We start from the raw sequence: 18938 nt of genomic DNA, 5'->3' as shown, positions 1-18938 counted from the left end.
TGTGTCTCAGTACTTGTGATTTCCTGTCGATCAAAAGTCTTTATATGTAAGTACTCTGATTGCCGACATGGAGGATTTTCATATATTTGTTAGTCTGTTTGTGTCCTGGAGATCCCTAAACATCTCATGTAAGCCTCTTCTCCTGTTCTTGGTCCAGATCCTTCAGAAACAGAAGCTTCGATCAGTAACAGCTGGGATGGAAGATGCTTCAAGAAGGCAACATGAACCACAACTCCTGAATCTCTTCTCCTATCTGACCCTGTCAGTTTGATTTTTACTCTGTTGCACGATCTCCAGTTCTGGTTTCTGTTCTGGAGTATTAGGGCCACATTAAGGACAAAAAGATTTTTTACACATTTTGCATATAAAGTCAACATGATGAGAATAAAGTTGAAGTACCAGTTCTAGAATAAAGTCGTAATGTCCAGATTAAAGTTGAAATGGTACCTCAGCTTTATTCTCATCATTTTGACTTAATTCTTGACATTTTCTTCTGGAAATGCAAAATAAAAATAAAATATTTACCCTCAGTTTTATTTCCTAATGTGACCCTAATACTCCATCGTAGTTTTCCAGTCCACAATGACGTGTTCCCTCCTGGTACATCACTGACTCTGCTGCTCCATTTACAGTCATTTCAGAACTCTATAAAAAAAAAGAACTTACTTACTTAACTTTCTGCAGACAAACAATCCATCACAGTGAGAAATTGTTTTAATTTTTTTGGTCTCTCTTCATGTGATGTCATCAAGAACAGTTCAATATCTTAACAGTAATAGTGCACCTATCAAAAAAGCATTATTCATGAGCTATGTCTGGCAGAGTTATTATATTATATTATATTATATTATTATATACCCAGACTGAAAAAAATACATTTACTTTTTAAAAGAAGTTAATATTGGTCTTATTCATCCCTCTGTCTTGCTTCCTATGTTGAATTCCTCTGTGATTAATGTTAATAAAATCAGTGTGGCAGCTGGCAGCTCCTTATCACACAGTTTATTTTCATCAGGTGGGTTGTTATTATGTGTAACCAGATCAGATATGTGTGTAAAAGGCTCAGTGAGCACAGTTTTATGACAGTCTGGGTGAATTACAATTTAATTCACTCAGGGAATCAGTTATAAAGTGATATAGCCTTTGGTAATTTCCTAAAATGAACTCTGAATAAAACTTACAAATTTTCCACCATGAAACAATTATATGAGTGAGTGTGACATTTCCCCCCTGTTGTTTCCAGCTGGCTGGTTCAGTTTAGCCCACTAATGTTGAGTGTAGCTAACTGATTTGTTTAGCTGCTTAATCGGTTTGGTTAAAGTTGGCTTACAGCTCAGTCTTTGCAGATGAAAAGATGTTCTTTACTTGGAAAATTAGCTTTTAAATAGACAAAATTCAAAAGATTTATTGGTCTCTCACCCTTGCTTCCAATTCATTCCAGTGGCCACTGGCGGCATGGTGCCCCAGTGGATAACTATGTGGCCTCACAGCAAGAAGGTCACGGGTTTGAACACAGGTTGTCCTGGCCTTTCTGTGTGGAGTTTGCATGGTCTGCCTGCATTTCCTCCGGGTGCTCCGGTTTTCCTCACCGTCAAAAACATGTTAGGTTGTCCATTCAGTGCAGTTGACCAGACACTAGTGCGCATCAGGAGCTGGTCCCAGGGCGCTGCACCAGTAGCTGCCCACTGCTCCCTTAAGGGATGGGTTGAATGCAGATAATGAATTTCACTATGTGTATGTGACAATAAAGTTCCTTCTTCTTCCTTCTCACGGAAACCTGCGTGAAAAATTCCCCTGTGGCTCAAAAAGCATTTTTCCACGTGCACCACCATTAAGAGACGTCTGTAAAACTGTTATGACTCTTTTTTTTTATGAATGTTTGATCCACAGAGGTTTTATATTTGTAAAACTGTCCTTGAGCCGAGAAAAGCAATTTAAAATTGCAGTGTAAAATCTAAAGGCCTCAGTCTATAAACATTACTCCACACATTCAGTGATGCCTCATCACCTGGAAGTAAACCCAGAAGCTAAACGCTTTTTTGGTGTACGCGCCAGGCGAGCAATTCTTATTGGACTGAATGGGCGCCATCTTTAGGTCAGGTATCCAGCTCTACGAACACATCCAAGGGCTGAATGTGCCTCACGTCTGTCCACCACAATGGTTTTTAGTTGTGCCACCTCCGTCATATTTTACTTGCATTTCATGGCACAAGGTTTGTTTCACGAGATTTTGTGTGACTGGTTCCCCTTCGAGGGAACTTGAACTGCGTCGGTTACGACACTATGGGAACGCCTCTAGGCGAAGCAGGTCTGAACGTGAATGAAATCGCTCCAATCCTATTGGCTTGTTGCTAGAACGTTAAGGTGTGACGGAATAACCGGAGGAGTATAAAGCACACCTGTACACACTCATCATTAGCTTTTTTCTATTCAGCAGGCGCTCTGTATGTTGTTTGAAGAAAGCTCCAGTCCTACAAGCAGTATGTCTTACCTGAAGAAGAAGTCTACCAGCATGTCCGGCAATCAGATGTACAGAAGGTGTGTTTTTTCCTTGCCCTCGGTACGTCACGGATGGAGATTCTCATGAGATGTGTGTCTCATGTTTGGGGATGGAGCACGCCCGGGCAGCTCTCGAGGGGGCTGCCTGCACCCGTTGCGAAGCCCTTTCCGTGCGGGTACTGAGGTACAGCATTGCTCTCTTTTCCGAGGATGGCCGGATGTGTTTTCCCCGTGGCGAGGGCCCTGTGGCCGCTGAGGCGGCCCGGTGGCTTCACTCATGGGTTCACAGCGTGATCTGTGGATCGAGGATTTCGGGACGGCTGAGGCTTTTTCCCGACCTTCATCCGCTGGCTCCGACGCTTCCTTTCCTCGTTCGGGAGCCCGTTCTCGGCTTCTCCCGCTCGCGGTTTGGATCCGGAGACGCTGCAGCAATCCGACTCCGAGGAGGCGGACGTGCTCAGCGTAGTGGACGATGACTTCTGGGTGTCGGGGCGGCGTCATCTGGCGGCGTCCGACTATGACATCAACATCAACATCAACTGGCCACAGGAGGAGCAGACACCACAGGCTAGTGGTAAGCTTGATGAAAGGTTTCTTAAGCACCACACGCCACCTCCACGCCGGTCTCTGCCATTCTTTCCTGATTTACATGATGAACTGAGTAATCATGGGGCAGACCCTTCTCTACACGGCTTTCCACACCCCGATCACTGAACTACAGTAATGTGATGGGGGTTAGGGACCGTGGTTATGGGAGGATGCCTCGGGTGGAGGATGCGCTTGCGAGCTATCTCTCCCTCGACTTGCGGCATTACCCTCCAGTCATGTGGCACCACATCTACGCTTGTGGGGAAGGCGTACATGGCAGCGGGCCAGGCAGGTGCGAGCTTGCACACCATGGCGGTGCTTCAAGCCTACCAAGCCGACCTGCTACAGGACATGGTTCAGAGGGGGGGTCCCTCTGAGGAAGATCTGGCGGAGCTTCGCAGAACCACGGAGCGTTAGACGCAGGGCGAAGCGTTCCGCCAGTACCTCCTTCGCCGGTCTGGACGCCAAGGCAGCTGAAGCTGCCAGGCGTAGGTCCCTTCCCTCTACGAGCTCCTACGGAAAGGAGAGGAAGCAGAGTGTCGCTTCTCGGGGGCCCCCCGAGGAGCTGGGGCAGCGAGACGGCGCTCTCACCCTTATCCTTCTGAGAGACGCGATCTGAGGACCGTCATCCAGTCCCGACGGAGCTGAGGGAAGACCGGGGTAGGGGAGTCTTTCTTTAGTCATCTAAAGGACTCTCTGTACAGACTGGCGCGTCAGATCCTCCTGTGGTCCCAGTAGAGGTTACTATCGCTCAGGGCGATGTATCTCCCGGGAATCAGGGAGCAGACCTGCTGTCGAGGCAGGGGCTGAGGCCCGGGAATGGAGACTTCACCCCGAAGTGGTGGAGCTCTTGTGCGAAGAGTTCGGCCCCATAGACGTGGATCTGTTTGCGTCTTAAGAGACTACGCACTGCCCACTATGGATTTCTCTCGTTCCTCCAGCCCCATTGGGTCTGGACGCCATGGTACATTCGTGGCCAAGGCTACGTCTGTACGCTTTTCCCCCAGTCGCTCTGCTCCCGGGGGTTCTGGAGCGGGTCCACCAGGACAATGTCGGCCTACTGCTCGTAGCCCCGTTCAGGCCAACCCGGGTGTGGTTCTCGGACATCATGTCGCTCCTGGACGGCCCGCCGTGGCGGGTCCCTCTGAGGAGAGACCTGCTGTCCCAGGCGCAGGGCCGGGTTCCCTTGCCACGCCATATGGCGACTGTGGGTCTGGCCCCTGAGGGGGCACAGTACCTAGAGGCGGGTCTAACAGCCGGAGCAGTCGAGACCCTCCTGAACTCCAGGGCCCCGTCCACACGGAGGATGTACGGCCTGAAGTGGAGCGTTTTCTCCACTTGGTGTAGGGAGCGGTCGGTGGACCCTGTTACCTGCCCGGTGGTTCAGGTACTTGAGTTCCTCCAGGACCGGTTCTCTGCTGGTCTTTCCCCTTCCACCCTCAAGGTGTACGTGGCAGCTATTTTCCACACCCCTCTGAGGGAGGGGTCCTTGGGGAAACTTCCCTTGGTTGTACGTTTCCTCCGTGGTGCCGGAGATGAGACCTGCGACTCGGTCCAAGGTTCCCACTTCTGGCAGTGGTTCTTGGGGCGGTGGCTGAGGCCCCCTTCGAACCCCTGGAGTCAGCTGAGGCTAAGCACTTGACCCTCAAGATGGCCTTTCTCCTTGCTATACCTCTCTGAGGAGGATGGGGGATCTCCAAGCGCTTTCAGTTTCCCCGCAAAGCCTGGAGTTTGCCCCGGGGAATATTAGGGCTATCCTGCACCCTCGTCCAGGATACATCCCTAAAGTGCCTTCTTGTGCGGCAGGGTCCACAGTGCTGCAGGCATTTCATCCTCCACCTCATGTGACGGCAGGATGTTTCTGTAGCGGCTGGCTGGGCCACTCCGCACACATTTATTCAGTTTTACACTCTTTACCTTCCTTCGGCACGGTTCAGTGGGTATCTCGTTCCCATAGTGTCGTAACTAACGCAGTTCGAGTTCCCTCGAAGGGGAACGTCTCGGGTTACGTATGTAACCCTGGTTCCCCGAGAAGGGGAACGAGACACTGCGTCGGCCCGCCGCACCTCTCTCCCCGCCTGAAGCGCCTGCTTCATAGTTTAAGCTAATGATGAGTGTGTACAGGTGTGCTTTATACTCCTCCGGTTATTCCGTCACACCTTACCGTTCTAGCAACAAGCAAATAGGATCGGAGTGATTTCATTCACGTTCAGACCTGCTTCGCCTAGAGGCGTTCCCATAGTGTCGTAACCGACACAGTGTCTCGTTCCCCTTCTCGGGGAACCAGGGTTACATACGTAACCCGAGACGTTTTACGGAAAGCAAAGCCACCAAACTGTTGTCAAGTCAAACACATAGCATGTTTACCCTGCTGGACAACATGGAGAACTGTGACTGACTGTAAATATGTTTAAAACATTCATGTAAAATATTTGTCAGTTTAAAAAATATTTATGTGTACTTATGTGTACAGTAGTGGCTCTTTATACTTAAATATTATTTCAAACCTAGAAAAATGATAGAAAACTGTAACTGCAAAGTGCAGAATCATTTAATTTGGCTTCATTGTAGTTTCTGCTGATGGTGCTTTTGTGTTTGTCCTCAGTGTTAAATGTAATCGATTTCAGTGTGAGTGTAGTAAAGGTATTTTTCCTAAAAAAGATGTGTTGTTGGAGCTTTGTGTGTGTAATAATACTTCTTAGATTCTCCATGTATTTTTGTAGTAATTAAAACTAGTATAGTAGTAAGAATTGATTCAGTGCTCTCTAAAGGGAGACCAAAGGTCAGGTTTGGGAGAAATTTAGTTCTTGGTTTTGCTTTACATCTAGGTTAATCCTACAAATGAACAACTAAGACACTTCAAACAGTTCAAGCTGAAAAACGCCAAGAAGAAAAAGTAGGTGAGCAGTGACCTGTAGGGAAGAAAGAGAGTGAGCCAGAGTTAACATCAGTGTCACCTTTAATGAAAGGAAAACAAGAAGAGTGATGAAGATTGATCTTTTTATTTGGCTGTTAACTGCTGACCAATTTAACCCGCTCCAGTCTAATTTAGTAAATTATGATGATTTAAAGACTCAAGAATGTCCACTCTCACTGGCTGTCAATGTCAATCACAAGACTTTCCACACTTCAAAGCATACAGGCTATTGTTTTTTCTTTCTCAGTGCCGCAGGGACAAAAACCACCTTAAAAATAAAGCCTGTTCTTTCTAGATGAATGGAAGCTGTTAGCACAATGTTGAGCCGTGAAGTCTTGTTTCACAAAGGTCTGTTTTTCTGCCGTGTATCTCCTTAAACCCCTTAATCAGTGTCTTCTTGCAACGCCTCATCAGCAGCTACACAGTGTTTGAGTCCTAAACAAGTAAAATAATACACTAATAATTCAAAAGACACAAGGATAAATATGTTTTTCTACTTTCCTCCCATTAGTAATAGTCCCTCAAATTAATCTTGCGACCTCTTGTGGGAGCCATGACAAAGCATGTCAAAGCAGCAGTTTATGGTTTTCCTGAGCTTGGTAATTTGCACAGCATTAAAAAAAACTGTCAAAGTAAAACTCTTGGACACATTAAACTTACACTTCCTGAATTTGTCGTTTCACCAAATAGTGCTTTTAAATGCAATCTGTTTGACATTTTGGGGAATGCGCTTATTTGCTGGTTAGCTTAGTATAAAAGCTGAAAAAAGGGACAATAACAAAAAACCCATACCAGCACCTCTAAAGCTCTCAAATTAACATTAAGCCAGATTGTTTCTTGGCCGTGACCAGTAACTTCATCTCCCAGCCAAATAGTCTGACGCATAACCCCTGCAAAACATCTAATCTTCATTTTTATGCTTCAGTTTTTGTGGAGATTGAACAAACAAGATATGACATGTCAATGAGAGAGTTTTAGAGGTGCTGATAGGCGGATTTTGCTCCCTGCGTGATCTGTCGGAGGATTTCGGGACAGCTTAGGCTTTTTCCCGACCTTCATGCTGGCTCCGACGCTTCCTTTCCTCGTTCGGGAGCCCGTTTCTCGGCTTCTACCACTCGTGGTTTGGATCCGGAGACGCTGCAGCAATCCGACTCCGAGGAGGGTTAGCTTGATGAAAGGTTTCTTAAGCACCACGCGCCACCTCCACACCGGTCTCTGCCATTCTTTCCTGATTTACATGATGAACTGAGTAAATCATGGGGCAGACCCTTCTCTACACGGCTTTCCACACCCCGATCACTGAACTACAGTAATGTGATGGGGGTTAGGGACCGTGGTTATGGGAGGATGCCTCGGGTGGAGGATGCGCTTGCGAGCTATCTCTCCGCTCGACTTGCGTCCTCCCTGGAGAAGCCGGCGTTACCCTCCAAGCCATGTCGCACCACATCTACGCTCGTGGGGAAGGCATACATGGCAGCGTGCCAGGCAGGTGCGAGCTTGCACACCATGGCGGTGCTTCAAGCCTACCAAGCCGACCTGCTACAGGAGATGGTTCAGAGAGGGGGTCCCTCTGAGGAAGATCTGGCGGAGCTTTGCAGAACCACGGAGCGTTAAGACGCAGGGCGAAGCGTTCCGCCAGTACCTCCCTCGCCGGTCTGGACCCAAGGCAGCTGAGGCTGCCAGGCGTAGGTCCCTTCCCTCTACGAGCTCCTACCGAGAGGAGAGGAAGCAGAGTGTCGCTTCTCGGGGGCCCCTCCGATTAGCTGGGGCAGCGAGACGGCGCTCTCAACCTCAGCCTTCTGAGAGACATGATCTGAGGACCGTCATCCAGTCCCGACGGCGCTCAGGGAGGTCCTGCAGACCGGGGGTAGGGGAGTCTTTCTCCTCTCCTCAGCCCCGAGGGGCTGGTTCCGTTGGCAGACTTTGCAGAGGCTTGACGGAGCCTGACGAACATTTCTCCGTGGGTCCTGCGCACTGCCATAGATGGGTGTCGACTACAGTTCAAAACCCGCCCTCCAAAATTCAACGGGGTGGTTCGGACTGTGGTCCGTCCGGTGTTGGGACAGGAAGTTCTTACTCTGCTGAGGAAAGGGGCCATGGAACGTGTCTCCCCCTAAGACAGAGACGCCGGGTTCTACAGCCGGTACTTCATAGTCCCCAAGAAGGACGGAAGGCTGCGCCCTATTTTGGATCTGCGGGTTCTAAACCGGTCTCTGAGGAGATTCAGGTTCAAGATGCTCACCATCCCCGCCATCGTGACGCACATCCAATCCAAGGACTGGTTAGTCACGATAGATCTAAAGGATGCCTATGTCCACGTCCTTCTCACAGGAAGTTCCTGAGGTTCGCCTTCGGGGGTGTGGCTTACCAGTATCGGGTTCTTCCATTCGGCCTGGCACTTTCCCCTCGCACATTCACCAAGTGTATGGATGCAGGACTGGCCCCGCTGAGGCTCCAGGGCATCCGGATTTTCAACTACATCAACGACTGGCTCATCCTAGCCCAGTCTCGAGAGTTGGCGGTTTGGCATCGAGATGTCGTTCTGGCTAATCTGCTGCGTTTAGGGCTGAGGCTCAACGCAAAGAAGAGTGTGCTGGCGCCCACCCAACGGACTACATTCCTAGGGGTAGTATGGGATTTGACAACGATGCGGGCACAATTGTCTCCGGCACGTGTCGACACCATATTGGCTGCCGTGAAAGGGGTAAAGTTAGGCCACGCCATCACTGTAAAACACTTTCAACGAGTGTTGGGTCTCCTGGCGGCTGCGTCCAGCGTAATACCATCTGGACTGCTGCACATGAGACCCCTGCAGTGGTGGCTAAGAACCAAGGGTTTTTCCCCGAGGGGAAATCCTTTCCATCTGATTTGGGTTATGCGCAAGTGTCTTCGTTCCCTATCAGTTTGGAAGGAAACTTGGTTCCTGTCCCAGGGGCCCGTGCTGGGAGGGTCTTGTCGCCGGCTGGTCATTTCGACAGACTCCTCCCTCACGGGCTGGGGCGCGGTCAAGGGGATCCTGGCAGGTGCATCAATCCGAGTGGCATATCAACTGTCTCGAGATGTTGGCGGTGTTCCAGGCTCTAAGGAGTTTCCTGCCCGATCTCCAAGGCCACCATGTCCTGGTTCGTTCCGACAACACAGCGGTGGTGGCCTATCTGAATCACCAGGGCGGTCTGCGCTCGCGCCCTCTGTACAGACTGGCGTGTCAGATCCTCCTGTGGTCCCAGCAGAGGTTACTATTGCTCAGGGTGATGTATCTCCCGGGGACGCAGAATCAGGGAGCAGACCTGCTGTCGAGGCAGGGGCTGAGGCCCGGGGAATGGAGACTTCACCCCGAAGTGGTGTAGCTTTTGTGCGGAGAGTTCGGCCCCATAGACGTGGATCTGTTTGCGTCTCAAGAGACTACGCACTGCCCACTATGGTTTTCTCTCGTTCCTCCAGCCCCGTTGGGTCTGGGCGCCATGGTACATTCGTGGCCGAGGCTACGTCTGTACGCTTTTCTGGAGCGGGTCCGCCAGGACAATGTCGGCCTACTGCTCGTTCCCACTTGGGATCTGGCGGTGGTTCTTGGGGCGTTGGCTGAGGCCCCCTTTGAACCCCTGGAGTCAGCTGAGGCTAAGCACTTGACCCTCAAGATGGCCTTTCTCCTTGCTATAACCTCTCTGAGGAGGGTGGGGGATCTCCAAGCGCTTTTGGTTTCCCGCAAAGCCTGGAGTTTGCCCCGGGGAATATTTGGGCTATCCTGCACCCTTGTCCAGGATAGATCCCTAAAGTGCCTTCTTGTGCGGCAGGGTCCACAGTGCTGCAGGCATTTCATCCTCCACCTCATGTGACGGCGGAGGACGGGAGACTTCATCTGCTCTGCCCTGTCAGAGCACTGAGTATTTACACTCTGAGGTCCTCCCGTTGGAGGAAGGCTGACCAGCTGCTAGTGTGTTTTGGGTCTCCCAGGGCCGGGCTCCCTGCACCCAAACATACTATTAGCAACTGGATTGTTCAGACTATTTCCCTGGCCTATCAGGTGCGCGGTTTGCCTTCACCTGTGGCTGTGAGGGCTCATTCTACCAGAGGCATGGCGGCCTCTCGAGCCCTCCTTTCCGGGGCCTCTTTGCAGGATGTTTGTTTAGCGGCTGGCTGGGCCACTCCGCACACATTCTTTCGGTTTTACAGTCTTGACCTTCCTTCAGCACCTGGCACTCGTGCGCTCTCCTCTTAGTCGTGCCACTTTATTGCACACAGGGGCAGGCGGGGTTTTTGGCACGGTTTAGTGGGTATCTCGTTCCCATAATGTCGTAACCGACACAGTTCGAGTTCCCTCGAAGGGGAACGTCTCGGGTTACGTATGTAATGTAACCCTGGTTCCCCAAGAAGGGGAACGAGACACTGCGTCGGCCTGCCGCACCTCTCTCCCCGCCTGAAGCGCCTGCTTCATAGTTTAAGCTAATGATGGGTGTGTACAGGAGTGCTTTATACTCCTCCGGTTATTCCGTCACACCTTACCATTCTAGCAACAAACCAATTGGAGTGATTTCATTCACGTTCAGACCTGCTACGCCTAGAGGCGTTCCCATAGTGTCGTAACCGACGCAGTGTCTCGTTCCCCTTCTCGGGGAACCAGGGTTACATACGTAACCCCAGACGTTGTTTTAACACCGCTTCATTTCTCTATGCTAAGCTAAGCTCACTGCCCAGTGGCAAAACCTGCATTTTTAAGGTTTTTTCTTGTTAGATAACTGAGCAAATAAGCGCATTTCACAAAATGTCAAACTTTAAATCCCCAGATTTTCGTCCAGCTCACTGTTTATCTGACTGTTAACTTTGTTGAGTTTGGAAAACTGAGAAGAATTTAATTTTTACAACAAAAACAAATCAAAAGCATCTTTAAACAAATTGTCAACCACAGCAAATATGGATAAATATTTATTATAACCATAATTCACTTTCATTGCTTGTACTATTACCATGGCCATTATTTTACATCTCTGTGCAGGGTGCAAAATTAACATTTTTGTCCATCGGCCAAATGGCTAGTGATTTTTCAAGGTGTACCAGCCACACAATAGATTAACAATCGGGTTTTTTGGCTGCTGAATGAAGTAAATCTACCAGCTATTTGCACATTTTACCAACATTTGGCTGCTGCTAATTTTGCATCCTGTCTCTATGTGTTGGCTGTGGCTGTTGCCCCCCCCCCCCTCTGTCTTTCAACCCAACCAGTCGAGGCTGGTATGTTGGGTATCTGTAAATAAAACTACAAAGACTAGGTTCTAGCTATTTGAAAAGTGTAATGAGAGTTATGAATTGGCACTATATAAATAAAATTGAATTGAACTGACTTTGTAGTCAAAGGTCTGGCAACACAAGACTGTTGCTTTAGGAATAAAGAACCGTAAAAGTATTTGAAAACCTATGAAAAGATATCAAAACAGCAACAGTTATGCTACAATAAAATATTAAATCACATGACGTCACCAAAGTGTGTGTAACATTACACGGTCTGTGTTTTAATTAGATCAGTAAATCTTTATCATGTATGAACAGTTTAACCACTACCAAACACTGAAACACATTGTTTACTGAAGGGAACTGGTTTTAATGATTCATTAGAGTCGGGGCAACCTTTGACACCATGTCTGTTTGCAGTGCATGCTGGGTAAGTGACTCTGAGTAGTGGGCGTGTGCAGTGATAGTACAACTGGTTGGATGAGTTTTAGGAACTGAATGAAGTTTGCTGCAGCAGAGACGTGCAGTCACACCAAGGTAAGACTTCTCTTACAACAAACTACACTGAAACTCACTGAGACACGAGGTTTCTGGGTTTCACACTAATGCACTTTCATTTTATGACCGTTTACAAAGTATCACCACTGTGTAAGTGTTCTGTAACTGTATCCAGAGAAGGGATTTAAATCTTTTCACACGTGTTTTATCCATATTTTGTTCAGCCAGGATCAATATTTCAACGTTACTCGTAGATCTTTTTAAGCTCCTAATGTTTTATTTGACTTTTCCTGTCCTTTTTAATCTACATGTGCATGTTGTTGATTACTCCTCACAGCTTTCCTACACAAGGACTAGCTCAAGAGTTTCTCAGTATTTGGGTTGGGACCCCACTTATGGTCTGTTGATATGCAAAGGTTGATAAATGTCGTGTACCAAAATGTCAGACTCGCCTTCACAAGACAGCTCATCAACTCTTACTGTGGATCATGAGATTTGGGAGGAAAAGCTCAGAGAGGGTCAAGGGTCAAATGTCCCTGGACTTGTTTGTTTAACTAAGAAGCACAGAGCTTTAATCTGCAGGTCCGCCATTGATCTTTTAAATTCTTGAGAGAGACAGAATAAATTCCTGCGACATGTTTCAAAGATGTGTAACGAAACAATGTAAGCTCATTTAAATCTAATTAATTTATCCATCCATCCATCGTCAACCGCTTATCCTGCGTATAATAGATTTTAACTATCAATGCTTGTTTCCAGGTGTTAGAGTAGTAGTACATGTATGTGTGTGTACACACACACACACACACAGAAGTGGCGTTAGAAAGAAGTGAGCTCACCAGACCTCTGTAGCCTGATGATCATCTCTGCTGCAGGCTAGCGGCTACATTAGCCACTACTAGCATAACACACCCAAATCTCAGACAGAACTGTCAGCAGTCACATTGCATTGTGGGTAATGTGGGACAAGTTTTGACAAGGGAAAAGAATCCATGGAATAAAAAAGACAATATCTCAATATTTCTTTTAAACTGTCCATCTTAACTCTGACAGTGATATAGGAGTGTGTCTTTTACCTTCTTCATATGCAGTGTTCACTGTTTCCTGGGAATTCTGGGTATGTTTTAGCTAAGGTGTGGGTTCGCCGACTGTGGCTGTGTCCGAAATCACCCACTACTCTACACTTTGTATGCCATTTTGTAGTGCTGTCCAAATGTATAGTCCACTCAATGTATCCCAGAATGCATTTTGAAAAGTAGTATACCACCGATGGTCACTAACCCAGCCCTACATACCATCATGCATCGCGCTAATAGAAAAAACTGATTGTCCAACGGCAATGACGTAATACCGGCGCCGAAATAACGATGGGAGTAGTGTCTGAAAGTGCTGTACATACAGCTCCCTACAGAGGGGGTAGGGAGGAGGGAATGAGCTCTGGCTACTGTTGAGGCTGTGAAGCTAACATGCAGAGAGGATGAGACGGTAACCCAGCTCCAGACTGCGATACTCAGAACTCTCCTGCTGCTATAGCTAACATCACAGCAACAGCATGTCTTTGTGGACTAGAAAGTAAACTGGGGTTTCCCATTTACAGAGCCAGGGCTGAGCACACACACCAGATTTATCTTCAGCTCACACAGAACAGACAATTAGCAGACGCAAAAAAGACGGGTATTGGATTAGAATCTCTGACCCCACCCCCCCTCTTAACATGATGTGACTCACTGCTTCTTCTGTGCCACAGATTTACCGAGAAACACATTGTTTAAATCTGATTAACGTGATATTTGCAGGCCAGACAGTGTGTTCGTGCAAATTGAAAATCAGAAACAAACATCAGTGAACAGCAGGTTTGTGCATCACTCAGTGAAGTTGTCTCAGGCAGTTGAGTTGCTAATGTAAATGAACAACGGTGTGGATTTGTGCATTTTACATGGAATAAATTTGGAGCTACCCTAAATTCCTTTCTCCTCCCCAGAGAAGAAGGGGAGGGGTCAAAGTTGCTTTCTCTAAGTGCTGTCCCGACCATAAAACTGGCACCTTTTTGATTCCGAAGCTGATAACGCGGGGCCTGACTGTTAAACTGACAAAGGGACACGAACCAGCCATTGGCATCTCCCTAAACAGCCTATCAAAACTGCCCCCCCCCACACGTTTCCATGGCAACTGACCTTATTCTTTGTTTTATTACCACATCAAAAAGGAAAACCCCTGTCTCACCCAAGTGTGACATGGTCCATACACTGAACTTTCAATGTAAAAGGACTGCAGTCTCCAAAGACTCAAAGCATTTAATTGAGTTAATTAAATCTTTAGTTGCCTGAATACGTTTGCCTCTATTTGAGCAGTTATGTTAACTGTTGTTGCTATCTGTTGTTTATTAGTGCTGAAAAGAAGTTACTTGTGCAGTGTTTTTATTTTCAGCAAGACACTCCTTCATCTAATGTAATCAATGCTTGTTCATAATACTTTCCTACAAAATTCCTTTAGAAATGATGACAAAGAAATGTTTTACTATACTCTTAATCGCCAGCTTGAATTTAAGGATGAATCAACAATATCCCCGGTTCCTAAGGAGAGACGATCTTTGATTTAATCCAAGCTTTCCTCATGTAACCTGAGCTCCCCCAAGTGGACGAAACAAGTATTACATGCCCTCGTCGGAAATGCCGTTAAATGTATAAATATCCTGACCAATAATGTGACAATTGTTTCTTGTTACCAAATGCTTAGAACAGTACAACCGTTCAACCGTTGAGGTTCGATTGTGGAAAATATTTGATTATAATACGTGCAAATAGATTTCTTTTAGACATTAAGTTTAGAAAGGCAGTCCCCCTTGGGAAACCTGAGACGCCCCCTCGGGAACCACACCCCAGGCAACAAAAGAGCGACACGCGACCTCGCGCACGCTCTTCTCTTCGCTGTTGGCTCTTCCGCTCTGCTCGGCTCTCTGGACGCTTCGGCACGCGTTCGGCGTGCCTCGCCAGGCAACGCCCAGCGAGACCGGCCTTTTGTTCGCCTGAAGCTACACACCTGAAGTGCCGAGACATCGATCTGCCTTCAGTTTGTTTTATTTTCTTTATTTCTTTTGTTTGCTAAAGTTATCAGTCCGTTAAGTTACACTGGACTAATTCAGGAACGACCAAGTTCCATTTTTAAGCCTTTTTCGTCGAGCCAACTTCACCGAGGTCAGACCAAGCCACGTGGTCTCGCCAGCTGCAACGAAGGAAACCTGAAAACAGACGAATTGCCAGACGGAGGAGGCGTTTTCAATCAGACACGGAGAACCCTGGAGAATCCCTAGCAAAAAGCCAGGATCGGGCAGCTAGCGCGTGGGACCCGTGCAACAGGCCAAAGCAGACTGTCGACAAGCAGTAAGACTTAACACACGTTCTGTGATCAGATGTCCATTTTAACTCCCAAATTATAGCATTAGTTTACTTTCATTAGCTCTTCTATGCCGTATGAGTCAAATGCTTCCCACAATCGAACCTCCAGGCTCATTGTTCAGCAAATGTTTATGTTCCCTGTATCCAACCATCTTTTTATCACCTTAGTTAGAGAATAAATTCACTGTAATATAATCAAGAGCTGTGTGTGTTGCCTATTTATAGTTCCTGCCAAGAGAATTGACCCTTTAGATATGAGACTGACTGACTGATTTAAGATAATTGAGCGATTATTAACTAACTGATCACTAGTAATAATTGTATAATTATTCAAACTACCTAGAGGTCCGGAGACTCTAGGATTATAACAACTCCGGTGGTGCCCTTAACGAGGAAATTTGATTTTATGAATTTTAATTCATAATTGGGTATCAATTCTCATAAATTTATTACAATGCATAACTAAAAATTTTAGGTCTGCTACACTAATCACAAAGAGTTGTTCCTATTTTTATACAATGCCGGTTAACATAAGCTTGTTCCTCTGTTGGTTTCCATTAAAGGTCTTCAAAGGACCTGAAAACATATTTCCTCTTTCAGCTTTTCAGTGGTTTCCTACATAAACAAACAATTATCAGCCAAACAAAGAGATTTCTGTGTTTCTTTTTTTCTCTGAGTTCTTCTCACTGGTTTAACGTGAGCAGGACTCAAGTGATGTCGCATACTTCTGTGCACCAATCAGGATTTAGGAAAGTCTGAATCAAAATGTGATGACCATGCAGATTTTATGAAACCACACCCACACAGTCCTGATGAGGAAGGTTATCTGAGATCTTTTTGCTGTGAAACTCTGCCTTTCATGAATGTTTAATGTTGTAGAGAATTACTTTTTTTTTTTAAACAAGGGGACTTTAAGGATCATTAATTAATAATGCTTTAGATTAAAAAGTTAAGAGAATATACAGTAATCAAAGTTATTACTGAGTTGCTGTCACTTGTTTCACAGTTGCCATGGTGAGTGAGATTCATCGTGGTTTTTATTTAATTGTTCCTACTGTTTTATAATGAAGCCAGTTAAGACTGTAAATGTAACTGAAGGTCCTGCAGGTAAAGCTGACCTGTCCACACCTGTCCAGCAGATCATGGAGTGCTGCCCTCTGACCACTCACGTGCTGAACACTGGAGACGGCGTCCCGGCAGCCAGGATGGCCCTCAGCCTGCACCGACTCGACTCCAAGCTGATGATCTGGAACATGCTGAGCGTCGGGTAGGGTTTGAACCTGCGGACAAAACGCATCACTTTGCTGCTGAAACGTTTGCATAGGTAACGGTTAACATCAGAACCTGACATTTAAACCTACGAATGCTCAACGATGTTTGATTTCCATTTGCACAAAACTACAAATCAAGTTAGCTTCCAAATGAAAGCATATGTCCTGCTAGATGCTTTCTGATTAAAGGTCCACAGGTCAGGGGCACAAAAAGTACCACAGGTAGCCATGATGAGGATGATTGTGTCAAGGTTGAAGTCATATTAATTATTCTAGCCACCACAGGGACAACTGTGACAAAACCCAAGGAGAAGATATTGAATTGTATTATAAAAAATGTGTGACCAGCCTCAACGGATTCTTTGTGAGAGAAGACCAAGAAGATGAAAACACTGCAGGCAGGCAGCAGAGAGCTTTTCTCTGAGGGTTTGAAGTTAAAAGGTCATTTCGGTATTTTAAACCTGGGACATATTTTCACATATTTTGGGGTTGAAATGGACTTTGTTGGAGAAATGTTTAGAATTAGGTGTTGCTTGCAGCTACTCTGTGTACACAAAAAACTCTCCTCCCTCGTTTCCACCTTCCTGCAACAACTCGCCTCGTACGAGATTTCAGACTGAGAATTGTCCTTGAGCGAGACTTCAGTTTCCTGTTAAAAACAAAGGGTGTCACCAGGAGTCCCTTGTAGGGATCCTCTCCATGATATTGAACCTTTTGTACCTACAAGTCATTTCCACATCAAAATATGCAAACAAATGTGTTTACAAATATTGAAATCATCCTTTAATAGTTGAACCTTTACAACAAATTTTTAGGACAACAAATGAAGATGGCCGATGCCCAGGACTCATCACCCGAGGAGCTTTCGTCCCTGGCATGTACAAGCTGCGCTTTGAGACGGGTTCATACTGGGAGAATCTGGGTCAGACCTCCTTTTACCCATATGTCGAGGTGAGCTTCAGTGTTTAGGACGCTGTATCATCTATATCCTGGATCAGGATATCACTTACTGTGCATGCACAACATGTTTGTAATGGGTTTGCAGTCTAACAACACTTTTAAAGCTTTACTTGTAGTCCTAACCCTTAAAAGGATCATCTTAGAATTCTTGCATCTTACTGCAGTTTAAGAACAACAACTCTTTTTTTAGTACTCAAATGTTTGTTAATGATTAATTAGGACGTCATTCTGCACCTTTAATGCTGCCACTGGCAATTATACAACTAATAGTCACCAGATAATGAATAAGTGTCAGTTGCATGTTACTTAAAAAATCATTCCTGGTTTAACCAGGCTGGTTTGTTTAGGTTTTAAAAAATGAATAGACGGAGATGGAAATCTTTATAAGCGTCTTAGAAATTGAAAGACACTGGATTTCTTAAAACAGATGGGCGTTGTAGTTTTCAGCAGACGTCAGAAGCTTCATCCTGTTGAAGTGTCCTGCTGGCTCAGCAGCTGCTTATGAAAACACTTTCAATGTGACCAGTGACCACAAGTCACACAACGCAGATTCAGGATTGATGCTTGAGCACGTTTTAGTTAGAAATCTTGCGTCAGTTTTGACAACAGTAATGTGTATCATAAAAAATATGTCAGTAGGTATCATCACAACATCATGATAAATAACTCCATGGAAAGCTGAGAGTCTGCAGCAACCTAATTATTTATCAACGCAATAGTTTGATTTGTAATAAACTTATCAGTTTGTATTTGTGTTGCTGACTTGTTTCCGTGTGTGTTTGTGTTTCCAGGTTGTGTTTACCATCAGTGACCCGGAGCAGAGGTTCCACCTCCCTCTGCTGATGAGTCGGTTCTCCTACAGCACCTACAGAGGAAGCTGAGCGCTCAGAGGACGACCGGCTGCAGCTTCAACGCAGTGTAACCAGGGATGGAGAGGGTCTCTGTTTTCTACAACTTGGACTTCTCCAGTTCATGTGCTTGTTTGTGTTTTGTCCAGTTTCAATGTTACATGTGCTGAGTTTTAAATATTTTATTGCGATTGGTGTGATGCTGACATTTTAATCAACATACTGTAATTAATGTAACAGCAGCGGTGCATAGAAACATTAAAGGTCGGTTTTATCCCTTTAAGTTACTTATTAAATGCATATTTAACATTTATATCTTGTTATTTGATGTTTCATTTTACTTCCACTGCAAACCGCATTATTTTTGGGGGAAACTCTTAATTTAGGATAAGCATGCAAACATCTTATTTATTCACTTCTCATTCAGACTGTATATCAGTATAAAGAGTAGGCCTCTTCAGCAACGGAAAGTATACAGCTCATAAACATGACTTTTAATGATGTCTTTGACACTAAGATGTTGACACGTTATATAAGAAATGTCACCGCGTGTTTTGGTAACACGAGCAGTTGAATAACTGAGTGCCTTTCTGTCTCAGCCAATCACAGAGCTGATGTGCTATGAGGACCCAGTGTTGGCTCTTTACATGCCGGAATGCAATAAAGCAATCTTAAAATGAATTACATACGACTACCTGCACTAAATTAGTAATGTATTTTGTTTTATAATAAAGAGTCC

General features: G+C 46.0%; 2 protein-coding genes across 3 annotated transcripts in view; both read left to right on the top strand.

Moving 5' to 3' along the window:
* LOC119893037 (RNA-binding Raly-like protein) overlaps positions 1–985 on the top strand; it is a gene marked incomplete in the record, with an annotated part of 233791 nt that extends 232806 nt beyond the window's left edge. The window contains 1 exon segment of the mRNA XM_038704960.1: positions 158–985.
* A 10637-nt stretch (positions 986–11622) lies between these two features.
* On the top strand, positions 11623–18512 carry LOC119893241 (5-hydroxyisourate hydrolase-like). Of its 2 annotated transcripts, none has more exons than XM_038705245.1 (4): positions 11623–11764; positions 16260–16387; positions 17207–17342; positions 18143–18512. In XM_038705245.1, the coding sequence occupies exons 1-4, from the start codon at positions 11726–11728 to the stop codon at positions 18230–18232; spliced, it is 393 nt and encodes a 130-aa protein (XP_038561173.1). In that variant the 5' UTR covers positions 11623–11725; the 3' UTR covers positions 18233–18512. The 2 variants fall into 2 exon arrangements, with proteins under 2 accessions (XP_038561173.1, XP_038561172.1); XM_038705244.1 differs by having other exon boundaries at positions 11633–11764; positions 16257–16387.
* The last annotated feature ends 426 nt before the right edge of the window (positions 18513–18938 follow it).

This window comes from Micropterus salmoides, unplaced genomic scaffold (assembly GCF_014851395.1).
Source record: "Micropterus salmoides isolate LMB-PRFRI ecotype aquatic unplaced genomic scaffold, ASM1485139v1 Ms_hic_scaffold_8, whole genome shotgun sequence".
Taxonomy (NCBI): Eukaryota; Metazoa; Chordata; class Actinopteri; order Centrarchiformes; family Centrarchidae; genus Micropterus; species Micropterus salmoides.
Note: the sequence above shows the minus strand (reverse complement) of the source record. Positions and strands in the feature narration are given on the sequence as shown.